The sequence below is a fragment of the Eucalyptus grandis genome, chromosome 9, assembly GCF_016545825.1.
Source record: "Eucalyptus grandis isolate ANBG69807.140 chromosome 9, ASM1654582v1, whole genome shotgun sequence".
NCBI lineage: Eukaryota > Viridiplantae > Streptophyta > Magnoliopsida > Myrtales > Myrtaceae > Eucalyptus > Eucalyptus grandis.
This window is the reverse complement of record NC_052620.1, coordinates 37,117,734-37,144,425: the sequence shown is the minus strand read 5'-3', so window position 1 is coordinate 37,144,425 and position 26,692 is coordinate 37,117,734. Positions and strand designations below refer to the sequence as shown.

At 40.2% G+C, this 26,692-nt stretch overlaps 4 protein-coding genes across 5 annotated transcripts; 2 read left to right on the top strand and 2 right to left on the bottom strand.

The window, feature by feature from the left end:
- The first annotated feature begins 105 nt into the window (after window positions 1-105).
- Window positions 106-3,396, top strand: LOC104419642 (rac-like GTP-binding protein RHO1). Its single transcript, XM_010031359.3, has 7 exons — window positions 106-693; window positions 1,494-1,581; window positions 1,671-1,780; window positions 1,879-1,942; window positions 2,635-2,699; window positions 2,799-2,864; window positions 2,955-3,396. Exons 1-7 carry the CDS (start codon window positions 595-597, stop codon window positions 3,054-3,056), a joined length of 594 nt encoding a protein of 197 aa, XP_010029661.1. The 5' UTR covers window positions 106-594; the 3' UTR covers window positions 3,057-3,396.
- A 1,234-nt stretch (window positions 3,397-4,630) lies between these two features.
- Window positions 4,631-6,187, top strand: LOC104419641 (ubiquitin-conjugating enzyme E2 28). Its single transcript, XM_010031358.3, has 4 exons — window positions 4,631-4,818; window positions 5,141-5,268; window positions 5,375-5,479; window positions 5,855-6,187. The coding sequence occupies exons 1-4, from the start codon at window positions 4,749-4,751 to the stop codon at window positions 5,996-5,998; spliced, it is 447 nt and encodes a 148-aa protein (XP_010029660.1). The 5' UTR covers window positions 4,631-4,748; the 3' UTR covers window positions 5,999-6,187.
- Window positions 6,188-6,612: 425 nt separating this feature from the next.
- Window positions 6,613-16,980, bottom strand: LOC104419640 (vacuolar protein sorting-associated protein 35A). 2 transcript variants are annotated; one of them, XM_010031356.3, is made up of 21 exons: window positions 16,788-16,980; window positions 16,532-16,628; window positions 16,254-16,377; window positions 14,988-15,173; window positions 14,447-14,534; window positions 14,200-14,256; window positions 14,019-14,108; window positions 13,802-13,924; window positions 13,449-13,583; window positions 12,148-12,264; window positions 11,323-11,562; window positions 11,138-11,203; window positions 10,881-10,970; window positions 9,431-9,520; window positions 9,006-9,095; window positions 8,687-8,755; window positions 8,527-8,607; window positions 8,296-8,403; window positions 8,107-8,210; window positions 7,402-7,515; window positions 6,613-7,303 (listed from the first exon to the last, which is right to left on the bottom strand). In XM_010031356.3, exons 1-21 carry the CDS (start codon window positions 16,878-16,880, stop codon window positions 7,084-7,086), a joined length of 2,382 nt encoding a protein of 793 aa, XP_010029658.1. In that variant the 5' UTR covers window positions 16,881-16,980; the 3' UTR covers window positions 6,613-7,083. The 2 variants fall into 2 exon arrangements, with proteins under 2 accessions (XP_010029658.1, XP_039157650.1); XM_039301716.1 differs by lacking the exons at window positions 14,988-15,173; window positions 16,254-16,377; window positions 16,532-16,628; window positions 16,788-16,980 and having other exon boundaries at window positions 14,200-14,334.
- A 1,379-nt stretch (window positions 16,981-18,359) lies between these two features.
- Window positions 18,360-22,429, bottom strand: LOC104419639. The gene is made up of 3 exons (XM_010031355.2): window positions 22,047-22,429; window positions 19,839-20,160; window positions 18,360-19,725 (listed from the first exon to the last, which is right to left on the bottom strand). The coding sequence occupies exons 1-3, from the start codon at window positions 22,125-22,127 to the stop codon at window positions 19,181-19,183; spliced, it is 948 nt and encodes a 315-aa protein (XP_010029657.2). The 5' UTR covers window positions 22,128-22,429; the 3' UTR covers window positions 18,360-19,180.
- Window positions 22,430-26,692: the final 4,263 nt, after the last annotated feature.

Genomic DNA, 26,692 nt, shown 5'->3' with positions numbered 1-26,692 from the left:
TGAATCAATAGCTAACAAAATATTTTCAAAAAAAGCACAAATAGGATTTTCATATATATATATATATAGAGAGAGAGAGAGAGAGAGAGAGAGAGAGAATGACAGACGAAAGACAGAGTAGAAGCAGCGGGTGGATTTGTTGGCATCGATTGGTTCGCTCAACGAACGCTTCAACTGCATTTTTTCCCGCACAGCTCCAACGAACCTCAAAATCTAATCTTTTCCTCTCTCTTCTCTCTCTCTCTCTGTCCCTTTCTCTCTCTTCCTCCCTCGCTGCGCTTCAGGGCAAATTTCGATCTCGCCCCCGATCGCATTCCGCCTCTCCCTGCTCCGCATTTCGAGAGCTCCCTTCTGGGTCTCCCTAGGGTTCCCTCTTCTTGAGCTCCGCTCGCTCGCTCGCTCGCATTTCTTGCGTTTCTTGCCTCGTTCATTTCTTGTGGATGTGGAGGAGGAGGAGGAGGAGTAGGAGGAGGTGAAGAGGAGGCTGGGCTTTCTCTGCGTGATTCGATCAGGTCTTCGCAGCTCGTCCGGGGAAGAAGATCTGAAGGAGGAAGGAGTGGGGGTTTTTTTTGGGTCTCTCTCGCGTCTTGAAAGATGAGCGCGTCGAGGTTCATAAAGTGCGTGACGGTCGGCGACGGGGCGGTGGGCAAGACTTGCTTGCTCATTTCCTACACCAGCAACACCTTCCCCACGGTGGGACCTCCCGTTTCCTGTCGATTTTTTCCCCTTCTTTTTCTTGGACGGGTTGAATCTTGAAAATGTTCTCCCCTTTTTCGATGAATTTTTCGTAGTGCTTCTTTTAGGATGATTCTTCGGAATGCAGGTGAGACTTTCCGTTGTTTTCTGCTTTTTCTTTCTTTTTAGCTATGTGGGTAATTGAGGAATTGGATGAACTTGAGGAAAAACGGGACCTTTCTTTCTTTTTGTTGTTTCAAGTTTTCGGCTTTTATTTGATGCCCTTTGTCTCTTTTGTCTTCCTTTCTATATTTGAGCTGTGGATTAGATTGTTTTGTTGATGTTGTCCAATGACACTCTGAAAGTTGTACTTGATACCGGCAGTGCATGGATCGCGGCAGATTTTTTTTTTTTTCCCTAGCAGCTTCTTTTTGTCTTGGTTGATGGCGGCATTATCTTAATAGTACCATTTCGTGGGCTGCACCTTCGCCTGATTCGAATGCTTCCGTTTCCTGTGACAGTTCTATAAAAAGTAGTGGTGGAAGGTAAAGAAATGTGGTTAGTTTTGGAAGTAGGTTTAGGTTCATTGGTTGGTTCTGCGTTATTGTTATATTCTTGTGGGCCTTTGGGTACACCCGCAGCTGTGCATGCCTTCTGTGTGCGCGTGCGCGCGCCAATTGAGCAAGTCGTGGACCCATGGTTCTATATGGCTTAATTTGTATTGTGCCATTGGATGATTTTACTGTAGAACGCAATCTTGTTTTTCCTTAAACATGTGACCTTTAGCATCTTCTTACTGGACTTTTTGTTGAAAATAGGATTATGTGCCCACCGTCTTCGACAACTTCAGTGCTAATGTGGTTGTCAACGGAAGCACTGTGAACCTGGGACTGTGGGATACTGCAGGTCATTTTCTTTGATTGACTCCGTGTTTTCGTTAGCTTAGATGTTTTGCTTTTGCCTCCTGGATTAATTCTTCTTTTTGTGTGGAACAGGACAGGAGGATTACAACAGACTAAGACCTTTGAGTTATCGGGGGGCAGATGTTTTCATTCTAGCATTCTCTCTCATCAGCAAGGCCAGCTATGAAAATGTCTCTAAGAAGGTCAGACAAATGAAGCTCTCTCTCTCTCTCTCTCTCTCTCTCTCTCTCTCTCTCTCTATTGCTGATAATTCTATCTGTATCTTTGGTTTCATTACCAGTGGATTCCGGAGTTGAAGCATTATGCACCTGGTGTCCCAATTGTTCTTGTTGGGACAAAGCTTGGTAAGACCACTTCTCATTACCATACAGGGGCAGCTTTTCTCCTCTTGTGCTGCTCCTTACATGTCTTCACCAGTATCTATACATTGCGGCAATGCTATGTTGCACTTTCTTTACCTTTCTTTCATTTTACTTCATGAAGTGTTTCTGGGGTTAATTGATGTAATAGCACTTAAGTTGTCACAATCCCACAAGCTTTACTCTGGATCAGTTGGCAGTTGAACTAATGGTTCCAGGACCCTGGTGGTATCTGTCACGAAGTCACTGCTCTCCATTTATGCACATTACTTGGTAGAAAATGTCAAAAGTTGCATAAATTACTTTCCTAATTGTCAATATGACAAAGGCAAGATAGTTTGAGGACTTTCAGAGTCTTGAATAGGTTGGTAGCATGGAATGCTGATGAAGATGAATTACCTGTCTATCATGCAACCTTACGTTTTTCCATAGTGATAGCTTTGCTCTTGCATCTTTGTATCTTGAATACTGCAAGTAGTCTTTGGTTGCAGGAAGATGACGCCTGTTTTATTTCTGGCAAATGCCATATCTGTCTACCTGTGATAATATTTTTCACTTTGAGCTAAGACTAAGCATGCAAATTTCAGCAATTGTTGAAACTCTAATCTGCCTTTTATGGTGGCTCTGTTAATCGTAAATAACTTGGTTGTTTTGGGTTTTGAATGAAATCTTGCCAGATCTTCGAGATGATAAGCAGTTTTTTATAGATCATCCTGGTGCAGTGCCAATTACTACTGCTCAGGTACTTGTAAATGCTGGATTTTTTTTCTCACGAGTGACTTCTTTTTCCAACTTTTGTCCCCTTTCTGAGTCCTAATAATTGATTTATCCTTCCTTCAAGGGAGAGGAGTTGAGAAAGCTGATTGGTTCACCTGCTTATATTGAGTGCAGCTCAAAGACACAGCAGGTACTTGTGCATGTAAAGTAGAACTTAGCATCTTTTTCTAGAATGCCTTTGTCGGTCATGTCTTGACATGGCCACGCTTTGTGACTGCAGAATGTGAAGGCAGTCTTTGATCAAGCCATAAGAGTTGTCCTTCAACCACCCAAACAAAAGAAAAAGAAGAGCAAAGCCCAAAAAGCCTGCTCCATATTGTGATTGATAATAGCTTGAAGATAGAACAGCTGGTTGCTCTGCCTGTATCTCCTCCGTTCTTGCTTTGCTCTTAGAAGAAGATGTTGCTGATTTGTTGTGCCAAGTGACAAGACTTTCTTTGTGAAGCATCAGACCATCCAGTACTGCTCGATTGGCGTCATGGTGATCTAATTCTTGTGTTTGTCCACGTGTCGTCTGCAATTCTTGACTTTGATATTTCTATGTATTAACGAACCGCATTTAATGAGAGAAAAAACCTTTCTTACATGGACCACGTCTGTATGCTTTTCTATCAGTACAGCTTGTGATCACTTTATGATTACAAAATTGGTTTATCTTGATAGCCGCATCCGTTGACCGTCCCTTTTCTTTTAGATCGGAAAGTGATTCTCTCTCCCTGTGGGTCTGCTTTTATTCCATGAGATATGAAATGGTTGAATTGTAGGCCTTAGGATAAATTAACGGTGGTCAACACTCTTCCATGGTATGTGAAAGGAGCAAAGTTGATCAGACCAGACGCCCAGAATCTCGCCTCAAAACTCATTCCTTTCCCACTCTTTTTTTCTATTCTGGTCCTTCAGGGAAAAATATAAATGTTTTTTTTGGAGTTTTACATGGTGGTGCTCTTGTATCAAGTATTCAACTCTTCCTGTCACAATCTTGCTATAATTTCTATGTTTCAGTTGAGAAACTTGTATTTTGTTTGTGCAGTACTCGCCATGTGAATTTCTGGTATGTCAAATAACTTTCTATCCAGAGACTTTTGTCTGTCAATGAGTTTATGGTAATAATCAGTGCAAGTCATCCATGGTTTGTTCGCTCGTTGGTGTTCTCATGGCTTAGTGTGATCCGCCTTCTTTTTGGCCTAATTGGCGATGAACTGGAATCGTTGATGGTGATGGAATGGAATCTGCATGTTGATGAGAGGTCTCTGTGCAAGGATACTCCACTTAAATGTCAACTTCACATGTAAAAAGCACATTGAATGAATCCATTGGCGGGGTAGGAATTCTTCATAAAAATCCACAGGGAATAATTTAAAGTGATTTACCTTTGAACATTTGCACCCTGTCCTGAGCCGAAGCTTCTGCCAAGTAATGGGGTTTCTACTAGTAAAAGACAGTTGGGTTAAAACCTCTTTACAAGTTTAACGTCAGTGGAGATTTCTACCTTTCTTTCGCCAAATATGAACCGTATGAGGCCTTCTGTCTTACCATATGTGGGACATACATGGTTCATCTCATGACCCCAAGCCAGTGATTCTTCGGAAATCCTACTTATCAACGTCGACCGGTGACCGACCAAAAAAAAAAAAAAATGTCGACCGGTGTAGAAATATACTGCACAAAGGCAAAAGGTGGTCATCGAGAACGGTCGAGAATTTATCAAAAATCTCTATTTTTTCTTCTTAAAGAAATATGACCATGGAAAGAGAGAAAGAAAAGGCGTCTTTGATTCTTGTGCTGCCGCTCCCTTTGGAATTGATACCTCTCTAGGAATCCCTGCAATTTCTGGGCTCGTTCATTCTTTATAATTCCACAGGACCACAAAACCACTCACTCTTCATATATAAAGCTATATATCCAGGTTCATTGTGAGCCGCAGGTCTGTCTTCGACGAGAAACATTTGTCATCCGTCCGTCCCGTTGAATTAGAGAATCACGTTCCCAGCGTCCACAAAGAAGTCTCCTCGCCATGGCGTCGAAGAGAATCCTCAAAGAGCTCCGGGACTTGCAAAGAGATCCTCCAACTTCATGCAGTGCAGGTGCTCCTAGTTCCTGTCAACATTATCAGATACTCCTCCACAATGTTTTCCTTTTGAGATTTCCTCAATCCTTTAACATGTGCAATCTCTTCATCTTACTTAAAAGTGATCCTACTACTCCTAAAACTCGATGATACTAATGCAAGATGGCGCGAGAGCCTCTTGTCATTCTCTTTTCCATGAAAGGCTTAGCTTGTGGAATTAGGGGATTGAAAAGGAATTAAAGGGCAAAATGTCATATCAAGATGCATATATAATACCTAAGTTTCTCGAAGGCTTTGTTTCTATATTCTGGGACTCACTTCGATGGTGTCGGACTTAGGCCCTATTGCTGAGGACATGTTCCACTGGCAAGCGACCATCATCGGTCCGAATGACAGTCCATATTCGGGCGGAGTGTTTCTGGTGACAATTCATTTTCCACCGGACTACCCTTTCAAGCCTCCAAAGGTGAATACTTTTTCTTTTGGGCTAACCCGAGTTGTTAAATTTAAATGAGCATTTTGCCAAACAATATGAATGTGAATTTAATTTTTTTGATATTTTTGGAAAGTAGGTAGCTTTCAGGACCAAGGTATTCCATCCAAACATTAACAGCAATGGAAACATATGCTTGGACATTCTCAAGGAGCAGTGGAGTCCTGCCCTCACTATATCCAAGGTGCTTCCTTCTTCTTGCAGATCCTATTTCGATTACTGAGTCGTCGAAATGCTCTGGGAGAAAGTTCAGAGAACAGACTATTCCGGATTCTAGATTCGATGGAAAAAAGCTGCGGATTTAACGATGGGTTCCTGCAAATATGCGATCATACACGAAGGAAATGTTCTAAATTTGCTCGGTATTAGCAACCGAACCCATGTACATCGGGCAGTTCAATCGGACGGGTCTACATGAGTCCGACACAGATGTCCGTTGCCCCATACCTTCTCAGTTCATAAATTACCCAACATTCTCTAATTCAACATGATAGTACTGCACAATTATTGAACAGCACATCCTTTGCTAATGTGAAAGTGATTCCCATTCAACATGCAGGTTTTACTATCCATATGCTCCCTGCTCACGGATCCGAACCCGGACGACCCGCTTGTGCCGGAGATCGCTCACATGTACAAGAGCGACAGACCCAAGTACGAAGCTATGGCCCGGAGCTGGACTCAGAAGTACGCCATGGGCTGAAGCTTAAAACGATCAAACAGAAAATTAAAGAGGGGCAGATGGATAAGAAGTCGCTTTTTACTAGAATAAAACTCTCTTACTTTTGGAATGGAAAGGTCCCTTCAAATTCGATTCTTTTTAAGTGTCGTTTCTGGGGTCTTGATTTCGACTTTTTTGGAGCCCAATAAGGTGATGGAATTAAATTCTCTCATTTCCGCTTGAATCGCCTGGATACTTAGTTTGTTCCCTTCGTTTTTCTTTCGGTGAACCGAAAAAAATAAACATTTCACCCGGCAACATCACGGATTCAAAACTCCGTGACATCAAAAACTCGGCGTAGTAGTAGCTAGAAAGATAGAAAACAGAAGTAGAAAAACAAGAAGAGCAATAAGAAATTGCGGCGAAGATTCGCTAATGCAACCGTCCTCTTTCTCGAGTTCGCCAGGCTTACAACGCAGTTGCCCATTCTACGGGAGTACCACGCCCTGGAAGGAGTTACGGTCAATTGCGCAAACGAGCGACAACCCCTTTGTAGAAAAAGGAAAAGGAACATCTTTTCTGGGCTTGTTAATACCATAATTTGCAGCCATAAACGGACCGTGCAAGATGGAACCTGAAAGACTGGGTTTATGGTATGTTTCAACAGAGAACGCACAGCGCCTTGTCAATGAAAATAAGTGACCAACCTGGGGAAAAATAATGTCCAGACGCTAAACACCGAGCGCATGGAATGTACACAGAGGCTTCAGCAATCGGAAAGAGCTAAGAATGTGGAATTCTCTCAGAATTTCAACTATCAAAGAAAAGAAAACTAACATGAGAACAACAAACAGTATTCACAGCGGCGGCAAATACTTGCCACTACCCCTCTTATCTGCCTTGTAGAAATGGGGCGACTCTGGCTCACAGACGAAGGTAAGGATTACTCTCTTTTAAGGTCCCTGGCTGCACTAAAGGGTCAGCGTTGTATTTTCCTATCACAAAATCTATTTACGCGTGGATAAACGGCAAACCGTTCTGTAGCAGACAAGCTCGAGCAGTGTCTCTGGAGCAAAACGTTGACTGTAGCACATTGACTGTAGCACATCAGCAAGCAGATTAACTCATCAGGAATCCGACAACTTGATGGTCCCGTACTTCTCGCTAATGGCACCTCCCTTCTGTTTCTGGAACTGTATGTAACGCAACGTGCTGGCAAAGAAAGCATCGGCAGCTGGATCTTGGGTGGTAGTGTCACTTTGCATCTCGGTGGTAATCAATTCCATCAGGCTTTGAATTGAAGCGACAGTTATCTGCGGGTTCCCCTTCTCAAAGAAATAAATATACCTGCCAAAAATGACGTATGGCCCAACTCATAGAATTAATATAGATATAAACAAGAAAAGAAAAATACCACGAAATGTGCAATGACCGTAAATTATTACTTGTTTAGAATCTCAACAAAGAGCATCACTGAACCAGTGCTCCCTCTTGTTGCATTGGACATCTGTTGCGCAGCATTTGCAATTCTCAATGCACGTTTTAGGCACAGCAACACCCTGGAACAAACAAAGCGAATGAAGATAGAATCAGCAACATAAAGCCGATAATGATCTAAATGAAGCCCCTGTATCCCAACTTCTTCCATGATTTAAACAAACAGGAGAGTTGGTCCACTAGGTCTTCTATTTTGTTATTAATCAAAAGAAAACAAATACTTTCAAAAACAAAGAGCACGATGACTAGAACAATCTATGTTATCCTCTTCCCTGTCTTCATCCTTCCCCTTTTGGTAAAAGAGTCCATTGGAAATGCATCACTTATTTTTGTGTTGTAATTTAACATTGTACAACATAGCAGATTTCGTCCTTCACAAAAAGGACCAACAACTTTGAATGGGCCTCTTTTGTTCTCCCTTTGCAATGAGAGAGGAGGAGCATTTGGTCAAATTGATGGGACACTCAAGAACGCTTTTAGAACACACACAGATTAGCATCATAACAATAAAGAAGATAAAAGGACAAACTTGGCAAGAGAGAACGTATAAACTGGTGACTCTTCAACATCAGGATAAGCACATGGCTCCAATTCTTAGTACAAGTTTCCCAGAAAAAGCACAATAAAAATGCAGAAAGCAAACAATGGCAAACCTTTCTCCATCTTTCAAGTTGTCTTGATCATCCACCCAAAACAGATGAGAGCACGCGTATACAGCTCTGCATTGATCAGGCTTCTTCAATAGCTTAGCAGAGTACTGCCGATGAAAAAGAATTATGTTATGATACACCATCCATAAGGTAGGGCTGTTTATAATTTTTAAAGAAAAACTTGCTAACTACCCCTGTAGCTTTGTGTGTCAAAGTATCTCTGTTCTCAACACCGAAAACATGCATCCTCTGAAGAGTTCCTATTATTAGATGCATTGCAGTCACCTGCGCTCTGGAGTCCTATCAAGAAGAGGAAAAGTAAAATAAGTCACGCATCTTCTCAAGTCAGAAGCTTAGGTGGAAAATTATATTTCCCCAAGGGAAAGGAGATCATAATCATTCCAAGGGTTGCTGTCAACTTACAGATATTTCCTCCTCATATATAATATATGCCTGAGTAAAAAATTCATACGCAACCGGCTCCAAGTCACAGTCATTTGCAGCCTGAGAGGATAGGATGCAAATATGTTGTGAGACAGATCAGAATAAAACCCTCATTATTATTACATTTTGATTGGGATACCTCAGCACATTGCAAGTACAACCGCAATGCCAGATCAGGTGCCGGAATGCTGGACAATGCCTCAACAATCTGAGTGAAATTAAAGGAAGCTTGGTAAGTATATATAGCTACAAGATGCATGACATCACAAACCTTCACATTACGATGAAAAAAAGTGGCACGGGCTGAGGCGGACCTCTGGGAGGACTGCTTATCCAAACAAGTGTACATAATACGTGATTCTTGGATAGTGTGAAACGTCTTTCCAATTCTCATGCATGAACAAGTTGGTAGGGATTTTAAGAAAAACGCAAACATCATAAATATAGCTGACAGTTACCTGATTCAAGAGCTGAAAAATCTTTTTGGTTGAAGTTGACTCGTCATCTCCAAAAGGGTTTTCTTCTTGGCCTTGCAATCGTCTGACCAACTGGACACCTCAAACAACATAGCATTAATAAGGGTCCTTGTTTGTAACAGTTCTTGTAATTCTCTTTTTTTATTATTCTAAACAATGATAATGCTTTGAAAAGATGCTAATTGTCCAGAAACAAACACTCCCGTACATAGGCACATAAATGGCAACACATGCACAAACATCTACAAGCAAAACGCCCGACCACACACATGTGACTGGGAGTGAGTAGAGGATATACTGACTATGCAATGATGAATATACAACTGTAAGGAAACCAATGTAAAATTTTCATCTCTTTAAATAGAAAGCTTTCAGCAGAACACAACATAGATACGGAAGAAACAAACCTTAAGAGAGTTAAAAACAAGCGGAGGAACAGTGAAGGATAAGCGTTTTGGCCCTCCAGTCAAGATATGCTTCTTCACAACACATATAATCTGCAATAGAAAGAAGAATATGAATTTTAAAGTAGCATAGTCTTGTCACTGATGAAAAATATTAATTATAGAAAGTGAAAAGTACTAGCATTACTGCAACGATCTCATGTACAAGGATTAACATGCCAAGATTAAGTACATTAAAAGAAAGTACTATATTGGATGTGGTAACCAAAGTAATCCACTTTGAGATCCTCCAAGTCATTCATAGACATGCTGAATAATATGCTGTTAGACAATCTTACAAAAGTTTCAAGTGTGACCACCATATACAGTTTTCTTGCTTGTGGTGAAAGTGGAGTGAGCTACAAATACACAAAAAAATAGGTGCTTTTAACAAAATTACAATCTTCTGATTCATTATAAGTCACGGCAACTTTCCTCCCTTTATGGACATTTTATTAATTCTAAGGCTAAACCTCAGCCAACTGAAACAAAAGAAAATCCTAAATCCAAGAACAACATATTAATTATGCACAAAACCCAGCGCCCTTCAACAAATTCCCTTTTTCTTTATTTTGAGTCGCCACAGTTGGCCCATCAAACTATCATAAATTTTGTAACAATCTGTCTGCTGTCGCCAAGGAACCATTGCAAGAAGTACACCTTAAGTCGTAGAAGTCTGAACAAGATTATCGTCTGAATGAGTAGCCAACTGATTTGGACAAGAATTAATTTTTCTTTGTGTTCGCTTGGATGTGCAGTGTCAATTCCTGTCCATTAATCTATCTATATATCTTCAGCTTTTATTAATTATGTACGTGTTTTTGTAATGCCAATCAAAATTACTTAGTTGAGCAGAGAATGATTTTTTTCCCAATAACGAGTTTTAGATCTTTATCCAATAAATTTACTTAGGCAGTGTTTCTCACATTAACAGAGTCTTCTTTCATTTCTTTTTGGGCAAACTAACCATACCTATCCAAAAATGGATAAAATTGGATCACTATATTTCAGTAACAGACCAGATAGCAGTAAAGATATCATCGAAGAAACTACTCACATGCTTTAAATAAAAGATTTGATAGAGGTCCTAAAATTGCCTTTTTCTCTTGATATACAACAACCAGAACTAGTCTCATTTACCCCAATGACTTCTTAAAAGTAGCTTGTGAAATTATCATTGACAGGCCATAAGGCAAAAAGAGCAGCGGGGTGGCCACAGGTACGTCCATTTACATGGAAGAGAAAAATTTGAAGTTGAATACCACTAGAGCTATTAAAGAATAAAACTTCCCTATTTAGAGTAGCTTCAAATTGGCAATAACAAGGGCGAGAAAAGAAAATGGTGCTTAAATGACTTGTGATGGTACACTAAGCACGTAAAAATTTAATGGTCGAAAAGAAAAGATAAGAGTACCTTGAACATCTCTTCTGGATCTTCATTATGCAACATCTGAATAAGACGCGCAACAGAACATTGTTCCTCCTTGAAATCATCTTCATCGACCTAAGAGGTAATATTGCTTTAGCAAGGGTGCATATTGCCTTAGTTTCAGTAGTTTGATAAGTCAAAGCATGTATATGATAAGAGAACGGTGCCAAACTACAATGCAGACAGTGAAGATTTACACTATAAGCTCAAAAGAAGAACACGAGCGCATAACATTCAATCACCTCATCATGAAGAGTTTCATCCAAATCCTTGATAAGTCCCTTTATTAGTTCAAACAATGCCTCAACCTACACAACAAGCAATCCACATTATATCTCATAAAATCCACATAACCAACTATATCAAGTACTCTGACCAGGAGGCAAATAAAAATAAAAATAAAAACCTATGCCAAGTACAAAGATACCTTGTCAGCAGTCGAAATATGTGTATTGTTTTTCATAATGTTTTGAATAATAACAGTTGCCATCACTTTATTTGTTTCATTGTCAAGGTACTCCATAACACAGGGATAGTTCGAAAGCTTCAACGCAGTAACCACATTATTATATTTCTCAAGTGGAGCACTTAATAGAGCAACAATCTGTTTTGTGGCTTTGCTGTCTTCAATCTTTCCTTTTCCAGAGAGCTGCTTGACACATGATCCCTGAAGGAGAAAGTTGAAATGGAACCATATTGTTAGTCCCAAATTAGGCCTCTAAAACCTACTAGAAAATTGATTGCACAATCCGATACAGCTTGAAGCAGGTCCATTTTCGAAGCATAAACTAAAACATACATCTGCTTTAATAAAGGTAAAGTATTGAAATACCAACATTTCCAAAAACATTAAGACATACAATGCACACTCATTCTCCAGTTTAAAAAGATCAACACCAGAAAGGATGAGAAAGAAGAAACAAGTAATCATGGAATCATCCTATGGGGTGCAAGTAATAAATAAGAGTCTCTGTACTACAATATAGTTTAACCAAAAAAAAAAAAAATATATATATATATATATATTGTGTTGGGAGGAGGGGGGGTTGGGTTCTTTGTCCTGCCCAAACACTTGTGCTTCTTCCTCAAACAATGTAAATAGCATTTCAGCCCGAAAAAAAAAAAAAGGGAAAGTTGATGGTAGAAAAGGGACAAGAAGGATGTTAACAACCTTACTTAATGAGCAAAAATCACAAAAGGAGGGAGGACAAAGCAAACTGACACATAAAGTTCATTTTGTGGTAAATCATACCAAGACTTGATCTGCATAATCAAGACGATCGGGGTGAACATGGAGAGAAAACTTAAGAAGAGATGAACATAAGGTTACAGCTCCAACAACTGGCATATCAGGCTGTGCTTCTATCACCTGTACAAAAAACAGAAGTACACTTTAAATTGCTTGAAAAATATAGGCGACTGACCAAACTAATCAACAAATGAGATATAGCAGGTACAAAACTAATTCCAGTACATAAAAAGCACTCTCTTCAGATAAATAAAACCTGATCTACGCAACAGAACACAGACAACCGGCTAAATATATCAGAAGAAATGCAAAATGTGCAAAACAGCTTTTGAGGCAGCTGGGCTAGGTTGCCTTAACTCAGCCACTCCTATGAGTCGCCCGCCCATTCTTCAATAGGCAACCGGTCAGAGCCCCAACAGTCTCCTCCCACTGCTTGGGAGCTGCTCAGTAATACATTGAGTTTTTTATTGTGATTTAAAACGATCTGACTAGTTTTCCTTGAGCCCCATGTTTTAGAGCACCAATCAAGCTTTGAAACTTCGATCCCATACTAATCCATATCATTATTGATGTATAACCAAGTGACATCTTAGAGGAACCTTTTCTTTTTTCCACCAAAAGCTGTGTGGAGGGGTGATCCAATTTGACAACTCTCCCTAGCCATGACAATGCATTGCCCTTCTAAAACTACTAAAAGTCAAATAGGCTTAAAACACTTCATTTACAGTTTGCACTGCCATAGCTTCACGGAAAGATGCATGAACCTGATTAAGCCATAGCAAAGCACAATCTAAGTGCCTAAAAGTATCCAGCCTCATGTATGAGACAAATAGGAGTTTGCCCACTATTGATCAAATTTCATTGTCCCTATGCTTTGAGCTCCCCTTCAAACTATCAATATCAGGCCCACAGCCATTAGAAGGTACATCGCTTCGGAACTCACAAAACCCTAATTTCTCTTTAACAAGTGATTAATAAAACCTTTGATTAATCACAATAAGGTGCAACTCAATCGTCCATGGGATCATTTAAGTCTTTCTCTACCTATAGCATCCAAGTATCATTATCTTTATTGAATGAGTTTAAAACCTAAAACAGCATGGAGGTGATCATACCCATAATATCATCAAAACTAGAATTTTGTCAATGTTATCGCTATAGAGACAGGCCCACTGATAAGTGGCAACATCTGCTGAAATCTGAGCATAGGAAGACAATCCTTCCTAATTTCTGAAATGTCCAGTTATCTTATGCTACAAAAATTAGATAGCTTTGATCCTACAAGCCCATTAGAAGAAATTTACCTTCCCAATTGCACTATTCAACTTTGAGAAAGCTTCAACCTGTAAGAACTCAGGCAACACTTCAGAACTTAAAGCAGCATAACTTGCAAGCCTTTCCATTAACTGGGATAAGACCGTCTTGATGTCCACAGATGCCTGAAAAAGAAAACCAAATAAAAGAGAAATGTGAGATAGAATATTCAGAGTGGAGCTCAGGAGGGAATATAAGCACGTGACTACTTTAGTGCAATTAACAATATTGTACATAGTAACCACAATGTGAAAAAAATTAGACATCTAAAAAAATTACACGAAGACAAGGAAAGAGGGAGGGAAGGACGCGACAGGGTGTGGTCCTACCAAAGATTTGTTACCTGAAGCTGGGGAAATGCACTCAACAAAACCTCAAGTGTCTGCAAGTGATACTCGTCAGGAAATACTTGAATAATGCAATCCATCAAGTAATACTGAGCAATCTCATCTTTACAGTTGACAACCTGTATTTGTCACAAAAAATAGCACATTGGTAAACAAGTACTATTCACATGTTAGGCATCATAAGAGAAATAAATTTAATAATCAGAGATATACCTGCTCCAGGATTCTAGGAAGCACAGTATCTTTGTACATGTCAAGGTCGATACCCTCTATCTGACTAAGGACGTGCAAGTTTTTCCCAACCTGGAAAGAGAAGGGGCCAGATAAGCATATTCAATGAGCACATACTCAATTTCAGCTCTCAAAATCACCAATCATAGGTCACTGATTTTACAAGATCACGCAGCTCGCTTCTTTCCTTCTCCCGTCTCTCCTTTTCCCGAGCAGGTCCCTGCAGACGAGAAAGCCCGACACCAAGCCTCAACTCAGGATCACCAAGAGTATGAATCATACATAAGCACTACAACACCTGCATGACCAGAAATCATGCCCTCATGGTACCATATTACCTTCCTATCATGCAAACACATTGACTCTAAGCATATCCAAACATGTAACAATCAGCAAGTAGCTCTACCAACCTGATGCTGCATCCGCACCCAAAGTTTGTTCATCTCAGTAAAGTTTTGGATTACAAATTCCACTGCATCCGTAATTGTATCAGCATCACTGCAGGATTCGAGAAAGGCAGTACAGAAAGGCTTAAGTTTTTCAGCATATATTGGCAGATACATCAGAAAGCCAGAAACAGAATAGCATCAAGATGATGCAAATTTGGAAGTCCATAAAATTGGATGCCTAGCTGTGTCTGTGTTCTACATATACATGTACATACGGATATATAGATAAGTACACAGGATGTTTCGACCAAATGGATACATGGCTCTAAGCACTCTGCAAAATTCGTTTTTATAAGACTTTTTAGCACAGTCCATATCCAATGGAAGAAGCTGCATAATTATCCGATTACAAAGTCAGGTTGGCATTGCAACTGGATTTCACAGAATATGGACACGAAAAGGTGAAATGTCTCTAGACAACCCAGGAACATGCCAGTGAATTCAATGAACTTAGTAAAACAACTTCAAATCTAACAGTAGTACTCCCGTTTAATTTCCTTACCCTTCATACTCGGAACCAATATCGGGTAGTTTATCCCTACTAAGTTGAGAGAGGTAGCTCCTCAAGAAGAGTCCACGTAAAGGATGCTGGATACCTCGGCACATTTCCACAAGATCTTTCAGAATGTCCTTGGCAGGAGCCTCTTTAGATTTAATGTAAACGGATCCTACAGTGCAGAGAAGATACCTGACAAGGCCAGAAATGGGAGATTCATGGCTAAACTAGAAAACACTTACAGATGAGGATTAAGAAAAGATTTACATTGATCAATGTTTCTTAACAAACCCAAATGGAGACCAAGGATTCTCACAAGGAAATCACAAGGACATATCAGACTAGGCATATGTCAACATGTGCTGTGCTACCTTCTGTATATTTTAGGTGTGCACAAATGCATAGCCATTCACCTCTCAGCTTGTCACACTGTTCAAGACAAAACTCGTAACCTAACTCGACAGATCACTAAATGTGCCATCGACGTACAGGAAATAAGTCTTGTATACTCAACATCCTAAAATGACAAAACGTGCATTTGATAAGACGAACTAAGAAATCTTTATAATCGCGAAAAAGCACCAGGATAAAATATCACCTGATACAATAGTAAACCAGGAAAACACAATTTCTGCTTAGTGCATATATTTAGAGTTTTTGATAGCACACGGAAAGGCATCTAAAGTTCCACTTCAGGGAATCATTCAGATCTTTATCCAAGCAATCTCTCCCCATCGACTTGTACAATCTATTAAAAATGTACCCAAAATTCCAGCAGTCAATGCCAAATGCAATTTAATTAATCCGCTAACTCTCACGTCCTGCCTTATTATCCCCACTATCTCTGCTTTCTTCCCCTTCACGACAAAAATGCCCTCCCTTTGAGTCAGGGTTCCAAATCTTCCCGTGCTTATGTTTGTAGTTCAAACTTAAAGTCACTCCCTCCCTCGAGCAGGGGAGAGAGACGACCCTTCCATCATTCAGCATCACCTTAACTTCTTCCTTCCCAAGGGTCTGCCCATGGCTGCCACACTCCTTAGACCATCATTTCTCTAACAGCGCACATTCGCTTGAGCCATTAATATCACACAGCACAAGCAACCTAATCCTTAACATGCTTCCCCATCTAATCTTTCAAATCACGACCAAAATGCACACGGCAATTTAACGCCCAATTAACTACAGCCGAGAAAACAAATCGCACTTTCCCAAGTCCGGCAAAAGCAGTTATACGAAAAATCCACCATATCACGCAGCTAAACTCTCACTTACAATCTGGGCAAAATATTGCCGGCGTGCTGCACGAGCTCGTAGAGATCCACGATGGAGCACCCCCGCCGCGTCTCCTCCTTGAAGAACATCTCCAGCTTCCTCAACTCGTCGAAAGCCCTCATATCTGGCGCACGATCAATCAATCAATCAATCTAAAAAAAAAAAAAAATCCAAATAAAACGACGCGCATTTCGGCCTCGACGACCGGAAAAGAAGCCGCGAGATCAGGCGCGATGACCCCCGGGATCGGATTGGGGAGGGGGCGGGCGGCGACTTACAGAGCTCGTAGTACTTGTGGGGGGACAGCTTGGAGGTGCGGAGCTCGGAGAGCATCTGCGCCGAGTACTTGAGGGCGTCCCGGAGGTTGTTCGAGTCCTGAGAGGCAACAGCGAGATCGAGGTTAGGGCTTTCAGCTCAGCCAAGTCGGTCCCGCGCCGGGGGGGCGAACGGTCTTTCGACCGCCGAATCGAAGAGAGGGAATCGGCGAGGGGAGGGAGGAAAGGGAGGGGGAATTCCCGGTGGGTGGGCGGTTACCATGGCGCGGTGCATGTAGAAGGCGTTCTGCTGGAGGCCGGCGATGCCCGCCGCGAGCCATTTGTCCTCGTCCTCGGCCACTCCGGTCATCATCGTCGCTCCTCCGCCTCCGCCTCCGCCTCCGCCTCTCTCTCTCTGTCTCTCTCTCCGGGAGATCAAAGTTCGCGTTTTGACTCGCTTTTTTTTTTTTTTTTTTTTTTTGTCGATCTTCTCTTTTTCTTTGGGGAGGTTCGGGTCTGTTTCGCCCCCCTCGAGGCTTCAACGACGTGTCGCGGCGCGGTGGCTGGGATCGGGAGCCCCGGGGCGCACCTGCTTGTGATGGGCCCGCGCCGTGCTCGGCGGGTTCTCCTCGGGTGGTCCGCCTCCTTCCTTTGTTTCCATTCGAAAAAATTTCGCATTCGATCCGGGGCTAAATTCTTTTTTTTTTTTTTGGGCGCAACGCGATTCTCATGATCGTAACTAGTTCAATTAAGTCTTCAAATTTCATATGATACTGGGATAAGTGTGCTAAAAGTCTTAAACCTTATATTCATAACTAAAGTGCAATTAAGTTTTAAATTTTTCAAAAAGTGCAATGGTATCATATAACTTATTACACAAGTACAATTAAATTATAAAAAATATCGAAAATTACAATTAAATTTTAAAATTTATCAAATTGGTATAGTTATACTCTTCCATTAAGTTCATTCAACTTGACAAATAGAAATTGAACTTGATTGGACCAACTTAATAAGTTATAAAACTTGATTGCACAAAATTGAGATCTAATTATATTTTTTTTAAAGTTTTGGGATTTAATTATGCCCCTCTAATCAACTTTAAGACTTTCAATGGATATATCCGTAAAATATTTTTATAGTTCCTAACTCTAATTCTAATTAATTGAACAAATCAAAAGTTAAAACAAGCCAAAAATTCAATGCGTAGAAAATTAATCCGTCAAAAAACAAAGCTTTCATGTAAAAAGATGATTAAAGGAACATGGGATTTTTGGACTCCATTGCGTTTTCGTCATCAGATTTAGGACTTTCTATACATTCATCTATAAGATATTTTAACAAGTCCCTAGCTCTAATTCTAATTAATTGAATTCGAACTCAGTTGTCAATCAAAAGTCAAAAGAAACCAAATATTGGATGCATAGAAAATCGATCCATCCATCGAAAAAACTTTCGCGTAAAAAGATGTTTAAAAGAGCACGGGGTTTTTCAATTGAGCGTTTATGAATCAATCGGCCGATATGTTAAAACTAACAAAAATTTCATTCAAACATCTAATTGTTAAGGAAAATTTATCAAAGGAATATAAATGAATTGATCGACATAGGTTTTTCGGACGAATTTCTTGTAACTCTTTGCGGGACAAGAAGTAAAGTTATATGTTCTCTTTTCTCCGACTTCTCATTAATAAGTTGGCGGTTCGATTTATTCAAACGCATATTTCGCGTTGCGCTCATCAGTTTTATAAGCACAATCATAGAAATAAGCCATCTAGATAAAATCCATCATCCAATTTAGGTCACCTATATGACATGATTTTGAATATAAACCTGGAAAAGAAACTGAAATCTCTGGAAAAAGCCCGACTATTTAAACCCACAATTCGAAATACTAAAATCAAACAACAACTATAATCAGGAAAACAAAAAGTGGATGACTGAATCTCTTTAAGCTAGCTATATCCCACTTCGCTAATTGTAGGATCATGCAGCGCATAAAGTAATTGCAGTGCATGAAAAATGTCGTAACGCATGTCTTTTAAGTGAGGTCACGAGACCAATCAAGCATCTTTTGCAGATGCAGAACAAATGACAGATACACAGCATTCTAGCTAGGGACATCCGAAAGGCATATTCTCAGCTCCCCTCGAGCGAGTCCAAGTCTTTCCTTGCTGTATCGACCGGAGAGCTTTACCCGCTTGCCCATTTGCTTTATACTCGAGCGTTGGTTGGCTTTGCCTTCCCCCAAGCCATGAAAGTGGAAGCAGCACCATTGGCAGGTAGCAATAAAAGAACAAAGGAGGATATGCACAACACTGTGAAAAGAGTGGGAGAAATAGCTAAAGATCAAACCCCGAATGACTGAGAACCTAAAAGCTATGTGTAATTTCTTTTTTATCATCGTTAATAAGGGGGGAAAACCGATCCGTGTCGCGTCATTACAATTAGGAAAACCCCGCCATCTGCTCGCAGCCTTTTTCCCACTTTCCTTTCTATCATAAGAAACCCTCATGCAAAATCTACGCCCTCCAAGAAATCCGTATACCATTAGGACTGCTTCAAAGATCAAACAGGTACGATCGCAAGAAACGGTTAACATCCAAAGGAAACATTTCCTCCATTCCTATAAGCTGGTTGAACCCCTGCTGCTCATCTTGCATCACATGCAATTTCAGTAGGGCACCGTGTACGGCAGAGCATACATATCAACCTCCGGTAAGTAATGCATGCGTGGCCACGGACTTGGGCTCCCATATGTCGAGCCATCGTAATCGGCTTTACAATTTCCAGCATCACAATTGAGCTGCTTTCTCCCAAAAAGCCAGTCCTGATCATCAAGATCGGCACATCCACTGTGGAATGAGGGTGCCACCCAATTTTCGATCAGATTTCTGTATTTTATTTCTGATCGAGAGAGGCCACGGTCATCCAAGCTTGGTAAGGACGAAGTCCCATTCTTTTGGGAAGATGCTTCAGCTACTCCAGAAGAGGGACACTGCTCCATCAAGCCAAGCTTAGAGGCAGTACCTTCGCCTGCACTCGAAGAAGTTGAGCAAAGATGCTCTCTCCGGTCTGTGCTAGATCTAGGAGCATGCTCATGCTTCTCGTGATCAACAACATCTGTCCTCACTGGGGCAGAGCAAGGCTGTTCCCCACTGGGTAGCATTTCTAGATCTTTGTGCCTTTGTAGAGGCAATCGGATCCGAATAATGCTTGCTTCACATTAATAAGAAGAATTTGAATTACAAGTATCAATGACCATGTGAAGAGCAGAAACCCAACAAGTGAACAGCCTGCCCCAGTCAAGGAATAAAAATGAACACACTCACCAGGGTTTAGCCCGCCATCTGGAGGCAAGATTTGCTTTTGCTTTTTGCTGCTGTTCATTGTGCTGTCTGTAGAATTCAGGGAATTAACAGGTTTCCCATGTTCTTCAGTAAGGTTGCTCTTCTCCAAGTGTTCAGTGTCATGTTTTCTTTTCCTGCGATGGTCTCCTGCCTTCTGGTCAGCTTGGGTCCTCTTGTCCTCATTCCTTCTCTTATGACTATGCTTTTTGTCTTTAATACCTCCATTTTCCAGGGCTGCCTTCTTTTCTTTCTTCTCCCGTTTTTTGTCTTTTTTCCTTTCATTCTTCACCTTCTCTACTTTTCTCTAAACCCACATAGAACCAGGATAGCCATCAGTTTAAGCACCAGCTGAACAGTAAGATAATGCAGACAAGCAAGTACATAGACATAGAGAAACACAAGCAAGTCTACAACTGTGACTATCTCAACAGAAGACTAGCCAAACCAAGACTAAAATATCTTAATAGACTAACAGTACACTGACAGTTGCAAATAGAAGTAAAACAAGACAAGCAGCGTGATGACAAGCCAAATGTCAAAAACAGATTCAGGAGACTGGTGCAAGAATTACAACTCATAATCCTATTTGGAGTCAACCCTTTTCAAGGAGAGTGTTGACTAGATTATTGGATCTCTGAATTTATAGAGGACCATTCATTATTGTATCCCTATAGTTACAGTAAAGTAAGCTCTATCCAAACAAGATACTTCAAAAGAAACAAGTTGCTCATCACACCTTTTTCTCACACCACAACAATACATTGCCCTGTGCTTTGTTCTCCTAGGCATAACAAAACTCTAAAGGCAAGATAGCAGACGATGGCACTCTATTAGCCAAAACACCATAATCCACCATTTGTTCACAAACTCCTACAGAATCCACTTCCTCACATTAACTAGAAAGTACAGTACTCCGACCCCAGGATGCTTGACCTATTAAAAGGATCTTTATAATGCAAAACCGCAAACAATTGTTGCAAAACCAGATTCAAGTAAAACATCTATTTCATCTTGTCAATGACCAAGCCTCACCGATAAACAGCATGAAACTCAAAACTAGACTGTCACTGTGCCTGTCCTCTGCCCAAAATTTCCTACGGTTACCAAGATTTAAATACCATGCAGATTGAGTTCTCAAATTTTAGTAAGGAAGTACTTCATCAGGATGTCATATGGGAAAAGGCAAGCATGAATTCATGAATTCCACTTCCGCCAAAATCATACCACGGCAAAAACCAACTCACTCAAACACTATATCAGTCATGTCAAATGCTTCTGTTTAGATAATAGCTGGATTCAGTCACCAATCTCTTGCTTTCAGCATGCATGCATCAGAAAAAGTCCTGTACTTTTATTAACCAAAAGAACTAGGAAATTCATCCGTCCTATCAAGCATTTGAAAAAAAATTCATTAATTTTGACACAGAATTCTTTCCCTCGAGGATTTCGCTTTGTGTTCCATACATCACCCCCACATCATTTTATCATGTTCAATGACTTCTGCCAGAATGACATTCCCTGAATTTTTGCGACTCTAAGGTAGGTAACACAACAGAGTGATGCATATGTGGAAACTAGATAGCTCCAGGCAACCACATCACCACTGGAGCTAGGAACAACTAGACAGCTCCTAGCATCCTCAGAACAAGAACTGATCACACAAGAACTCAACCAAGCAAATGCAACTTCAGCGTCACATTTCGCAACAACTAATTGGTGGGTTCAAGAACCACCTTAGTGTCACGATCTTCCAAAAGCAGGAATATTCACAAAAACCCAAAAGAAGCATCACTTCCTCTGGACCATGTGGCTATTACTTGCTTCAAAAGAACACACATTGTCCATTTTGAACATGAACCCTCTTATTCCACACGTTAGCGCTTCACACAAACCCACACCCAGAAACACACATGACATGTTTTGTCCATAGAATATTTCCACAGCATATGTTGCAGCGTTTCATTAATACCCCAGTTAGTTCCATCCCTTCTCGGTCGGCCCCAAAAAGGTCCAACATTAGTTTTAAAAAACAAAGTTCCATCCGGCCTTTCTTTTCTTTTTGTTCAATCTACCTCCGTTCACCAATAAAAAGATAACAGTGCATAAAACCAGCCGAGTCTCGGGCTAAGCGGGAACAAAGTCAGTCAGCAGCACAAGGCAGAAAGCTTAACCACCGAATGCCGAACGAACCTTGATCGATTCGATCAGCGCCTCGTCGCGGACCCCATTCCTCGCGTACCCGGGAGGCGGGTACGGGAAGCACCGAGACATCCCTAGAAAAACCACACACACACAGGCACGCACGCACGCACAAGCGATTATCAAAGAGACCCCTCCCGATGTAGGGAGAGAGATCGCAACAGGAATCTGGGCGCAAACCTAGCCCGCCCCCCGGCCCGAAAGACAAGGACGCGAGGGATGAATCGACTGGGAATTGCGCTCCGGAACAGGAGGGGAGGCGCGGATCCGTCCCGCGCGAGTCCGATTCGAACGAGACGAACGAAGGCCGCGCAGAGCTCGAGAGCTCTCGAGAGAGGATTCGGAGCTCGGGAGGAAGAAGAGAGACCTGAGATCCGAAGCAACCTCTACGGAACCGCTCGAGGGGGGCTTTTATAGCGCGAGATCTGGGCCTGGTGCGGATGGACTGGCTTGTTTGGAGACGAGGATAGTCAGATCGACGTGCTCGGACAAGGGTTCCTATTGGCTGTGGGGGCCCATGGGATCTCGGAGTGTTTGGGAAGCTCGATTGCGGTGAACCGCATTGCAATTCCTTTTCGGTTCCGTTCGGTCTCGTCAGTTGGATTCTATAATTTCTTCTTTTTTTTGGGGGAGAAATTTATAATATTTTCTTTAATTAACGGCCGTGAGAATTCTGTGATAAACACTACCTCATAAGAAGACACATATGACGAGAAAAAGGGACCCCTACTACTTCACGAAATGTTCAATTTTTTTTTCGCGAAATCTTCTCGATTATAGTATTTTCTTTAATTAATGATTACACTACATCATCAGAAGACAGATATTACGATCTATATAGTAATGTAGAGAAAAAGGGACTTCCTACTACTTCGTGAAATGTTCAATTTTTTTTTCACAAAATCTTCTCGATATATTATATTATTTAATGAACGCTTAGATTAAATTTTGTTCCGTGTCTCCCGTGTTGCAACGTGCAACATGCTTTATATACAGTTTCTTGCCATCAATAGTTTTTCAAAGAAACTGTGTTAGTATCTCTCTCTCACATAAAAATCTTCACTTGCACGCTCTTAGCTTAAAGCTGAGAGCATTTGCTCTACTTTTCTTTTCTAGACCTAGATTTCCATTTTCTTTTTTACTTTCCTGAAATAATTTGAGAGTCTCTTTTTCATCTCATTTGGCATCTTCTTTCACTTTTTGTTGCTTTTCTTTGCGTCATGGTGAATTAATTTTCTTGCAGTTGAAATTTTTGTGAGAATGTCTTTGCTAAATCAACCAGCAAAGTGACATGGTTTCATGACTTCTCAAAGATTCGGTGGAGACTCGCCTCTCCTGATTTAAGTGTAAATGTAAATCCAAGAGTTTTTTTCTTTAAATTAAAATCTAAATTTAAGAATTTCTTAGAGGCATTCGATTTGTAGTAATCATTTCCGTATAGAGATAATATTGAGGATATCGAATCTCGGCATACACTACGAGCCTAGTTTCCAAAGGGGAAATTCTCGACGATGGCATGTGCCCTAACTAATGATTTTGGTGATTGACTAATAATTTTTCTTTAGACTGTGATAAATTTGGTCTTTTGGATAAGAGCATGCTCGTAACTACAAGTTGTATACTTTTAGTTTCTAAGGCTCCATTCGTTTCGTGGAAAATATAGCGTTTTTAGAAAATATTTTCCGCGAAAATGCAATTATTTTCCGATATTCAGATGAAATATGAAAATGAAGTATAAAATATTTTTCACTGTTCGATAAAGAAAATCTTTTCCTCTGTATACTCTATTTCATTTATTTTATTTTTTAAAATGGATTTTTCATATTTTTAAAAATCAATTTTTAATTTTTTAATTTTTAAAATCGATTGTTTTTTTTTCTTTTTCTTTATTTTCCATCTCTTTCTTTCTTGGCCAATTGCCGGCCATGATGGTAGCTCCCGATCGACCACGGCAAGCCTCAAGCTAGCCAATGAGAATGAGGCTCATCGCTCACCAAATTGGTGAGCGCGAGCATCGAGCTCGAGGCTCGCAAGATCGACGAGCGCGAGCTTGAGATCGATGAGCTCAAGGTTCACCCGACAATGGCCAATGACTAGTCAACAAAGAAGAAGATGGGAAACAAAGAAAATAAAAGGAAATTAAAAATAATTCGAATTAAAAAAGAAAAAGAAAATTAAAAAATAATTCGAATAAAAAAAGAAAAGAAGAATAAGAAATGGGATGAGGAAGTGAGGATTTATAGAAGTGTGAGATAAGAGAGATAGAAAAATATTTTTGACTTTTCAAAAGTGGAAAATATTTTCCCATAATTTATAAGACTTTTTTCCTTTCATGGAAAACATTTTTCCTAAGGAATTCATTTTCCGTGAAACGAACGCAGGAAAATTCGGAAAACGTTTTCTTGGAAATTATTTTCCGCGAAACGAACAAAGCCTAAAGGGTCCATTTGTTTCGTAGAAAATTGGTTATTTCCGGAAAATGTTTTCCCATAAGTCATTTTCCAAGAAAATAACAATATTTTTTGGATTTTGGCTAAAACCTTAAAATGTTTCGGAAAATATTTTATGATGATCGGTAATGAAAATATTTTCTAAGATTTCACCACTTAGACATGCAATACTTATTAACCTATAAATCCATCAAATATGAACTTGCCTTAATTCGGGCAAACTTGCTTCATATCTTTGTTCCCTCATTGTCACAAAATGCTTATCTACTCTAAAAAATGTTTGTATGGATTTTTTTAAAAGAAACAAAGAAGAAAAGAAGCAAAGCATGTACAGCTCTAATGAGAATCTTTCGTTTGAGCAGCATGTTCTCCCATACGTCTTTTGTGTTCCAATAAACAAAAGAAAAAAAGAGATAAAATATATAGAGCCATTTACTTGGGCAATATACAAAGTAAAGTAAATAAAGAAAAGGATAAGAGCGCGAGCTCGAGATTGACAAGCTCGAGGTTCACCTAGCAACGGCCAACGACTAGCTAAGAAAGAAGAAGATGGGAAACAAAGAAAAGAAAAAAATGAAAAATGAAAAATGAAATTAAAAATAATTCGAATTAAAAAATAAAAATAATTCGAATAAAAAAAGAAAACAAAAATGAGAAAGGGGAGGAGGAAGTGAAGATTTGTAAAGCTGTGAGATAAGAGAGATCAAGAGAGGAAAATCTTTTCCACTTTTCAAAAGTAGAAAACATTTTCTCATAATTTAGAAGAATTTTTTTCCTTTCGTGGAAAACATTTTCCGCAATGATTCATTTTCCGTGAAACGAACGCAAAAAAATTCGGAAAACGTTTTTTTTTTTTAAAATTATTTTCGCGAAACAAAAGGAGTCTAAGTACGATAAGGAATACTAAATCATTAAGCTTTTGAGTGAAGATATGTCCAAATAAAAATGTTAACGGACTTGGATTTTGTCTTCCTCTTAGCAATCTCCCTGAGTGAAAAGAATTTGGTGCAATTTATGAGTTGTGGGCATTATGCTATATCGATGTGAACTTGATAGCAGACTTTAAGGTTTGGTATATAGAAAAAGATTAGGAATGAAGGAGAAGACCTAGAGTAAAAGCGCAGACTTCGTGGTTCAAACTAGGAAAAAAGACCAAGGATGGAGAAGAATTATAGGGGGAGCGAATCTAATACTAGCTTATATGTGAGTTGAAGTAATAAAACATTTAACTATAATAGCATGTTTTTATCTAACAGTTTAGACTTTTACTTCAATCAGGAGTGATCTTAGAAAACCTGACAATACGGATAAATAAAATCACACACAGCTATTGAAAAGTAAAATAATATTATAAATATGGTCAAGAAAAAAAAAAGCTTATATCCCACTTTAGAGATCAATTCATCATTCGACAAACATCGTAACTTAGTTCATTTTGCCATCCCTTTTGCACAAGAGGTTAGTTTTACCTTGCAAACAGTTCTGAAAACTTAAGATTTTGCCTTATGCTTAATGAATGAAAATATTTAATTAGGGAAGCAAATAGAAATCTAAAAAAATTCGAACTAAGTATATTTTACTCCATTTCCACGTCAGATTTTATAGGACTATCGTCATTATTTAAAAAATTTAAGCTATTTAATGGAGACGTAACATTATATTTGTATAAACAGTTATTACTTGGCAATCGAAGGATCACCTATCCAGAGAGCACCGTTACTCGGGAGATATGTAGCCGCCGCGTTTCAAAAGTTGGTCTTCGGAATCATGGGATTGCCGTTGCACGTACGGTAACGAAACACATGGAAACGCACACATTCTCCCTCTCGGAAGCTTCATCGGACTTCGAGTCGCTTTCCTTCGTCGTTGAAATTTCGTGGCGTGCGTGCGATGCCCGGACTGGACCGCGTCCTCGGGAACTTTCTAGGGAAGCCCCCCGAAAGTTCAAAGTGGGGAAGTGATAGGGACCTTTTTTCCGTTTAGAAAAGAGTTGTCATGGACTGGAGGATCCTGATGGACCCAAGGGCAACGTGATTCGCATCTTCGGCCCAAAGGCCGCCTCGTGAAGGTGGAGGAGGCCCAATTCCCATCCTCCGTCCCAGCCCAATAAGGTAAGAAGAAGTCCCTAACGTTTCACTCGCCGGCCAATTAAGCGCTAACCGTGCTTAATTTCGGTTAACACGGTCG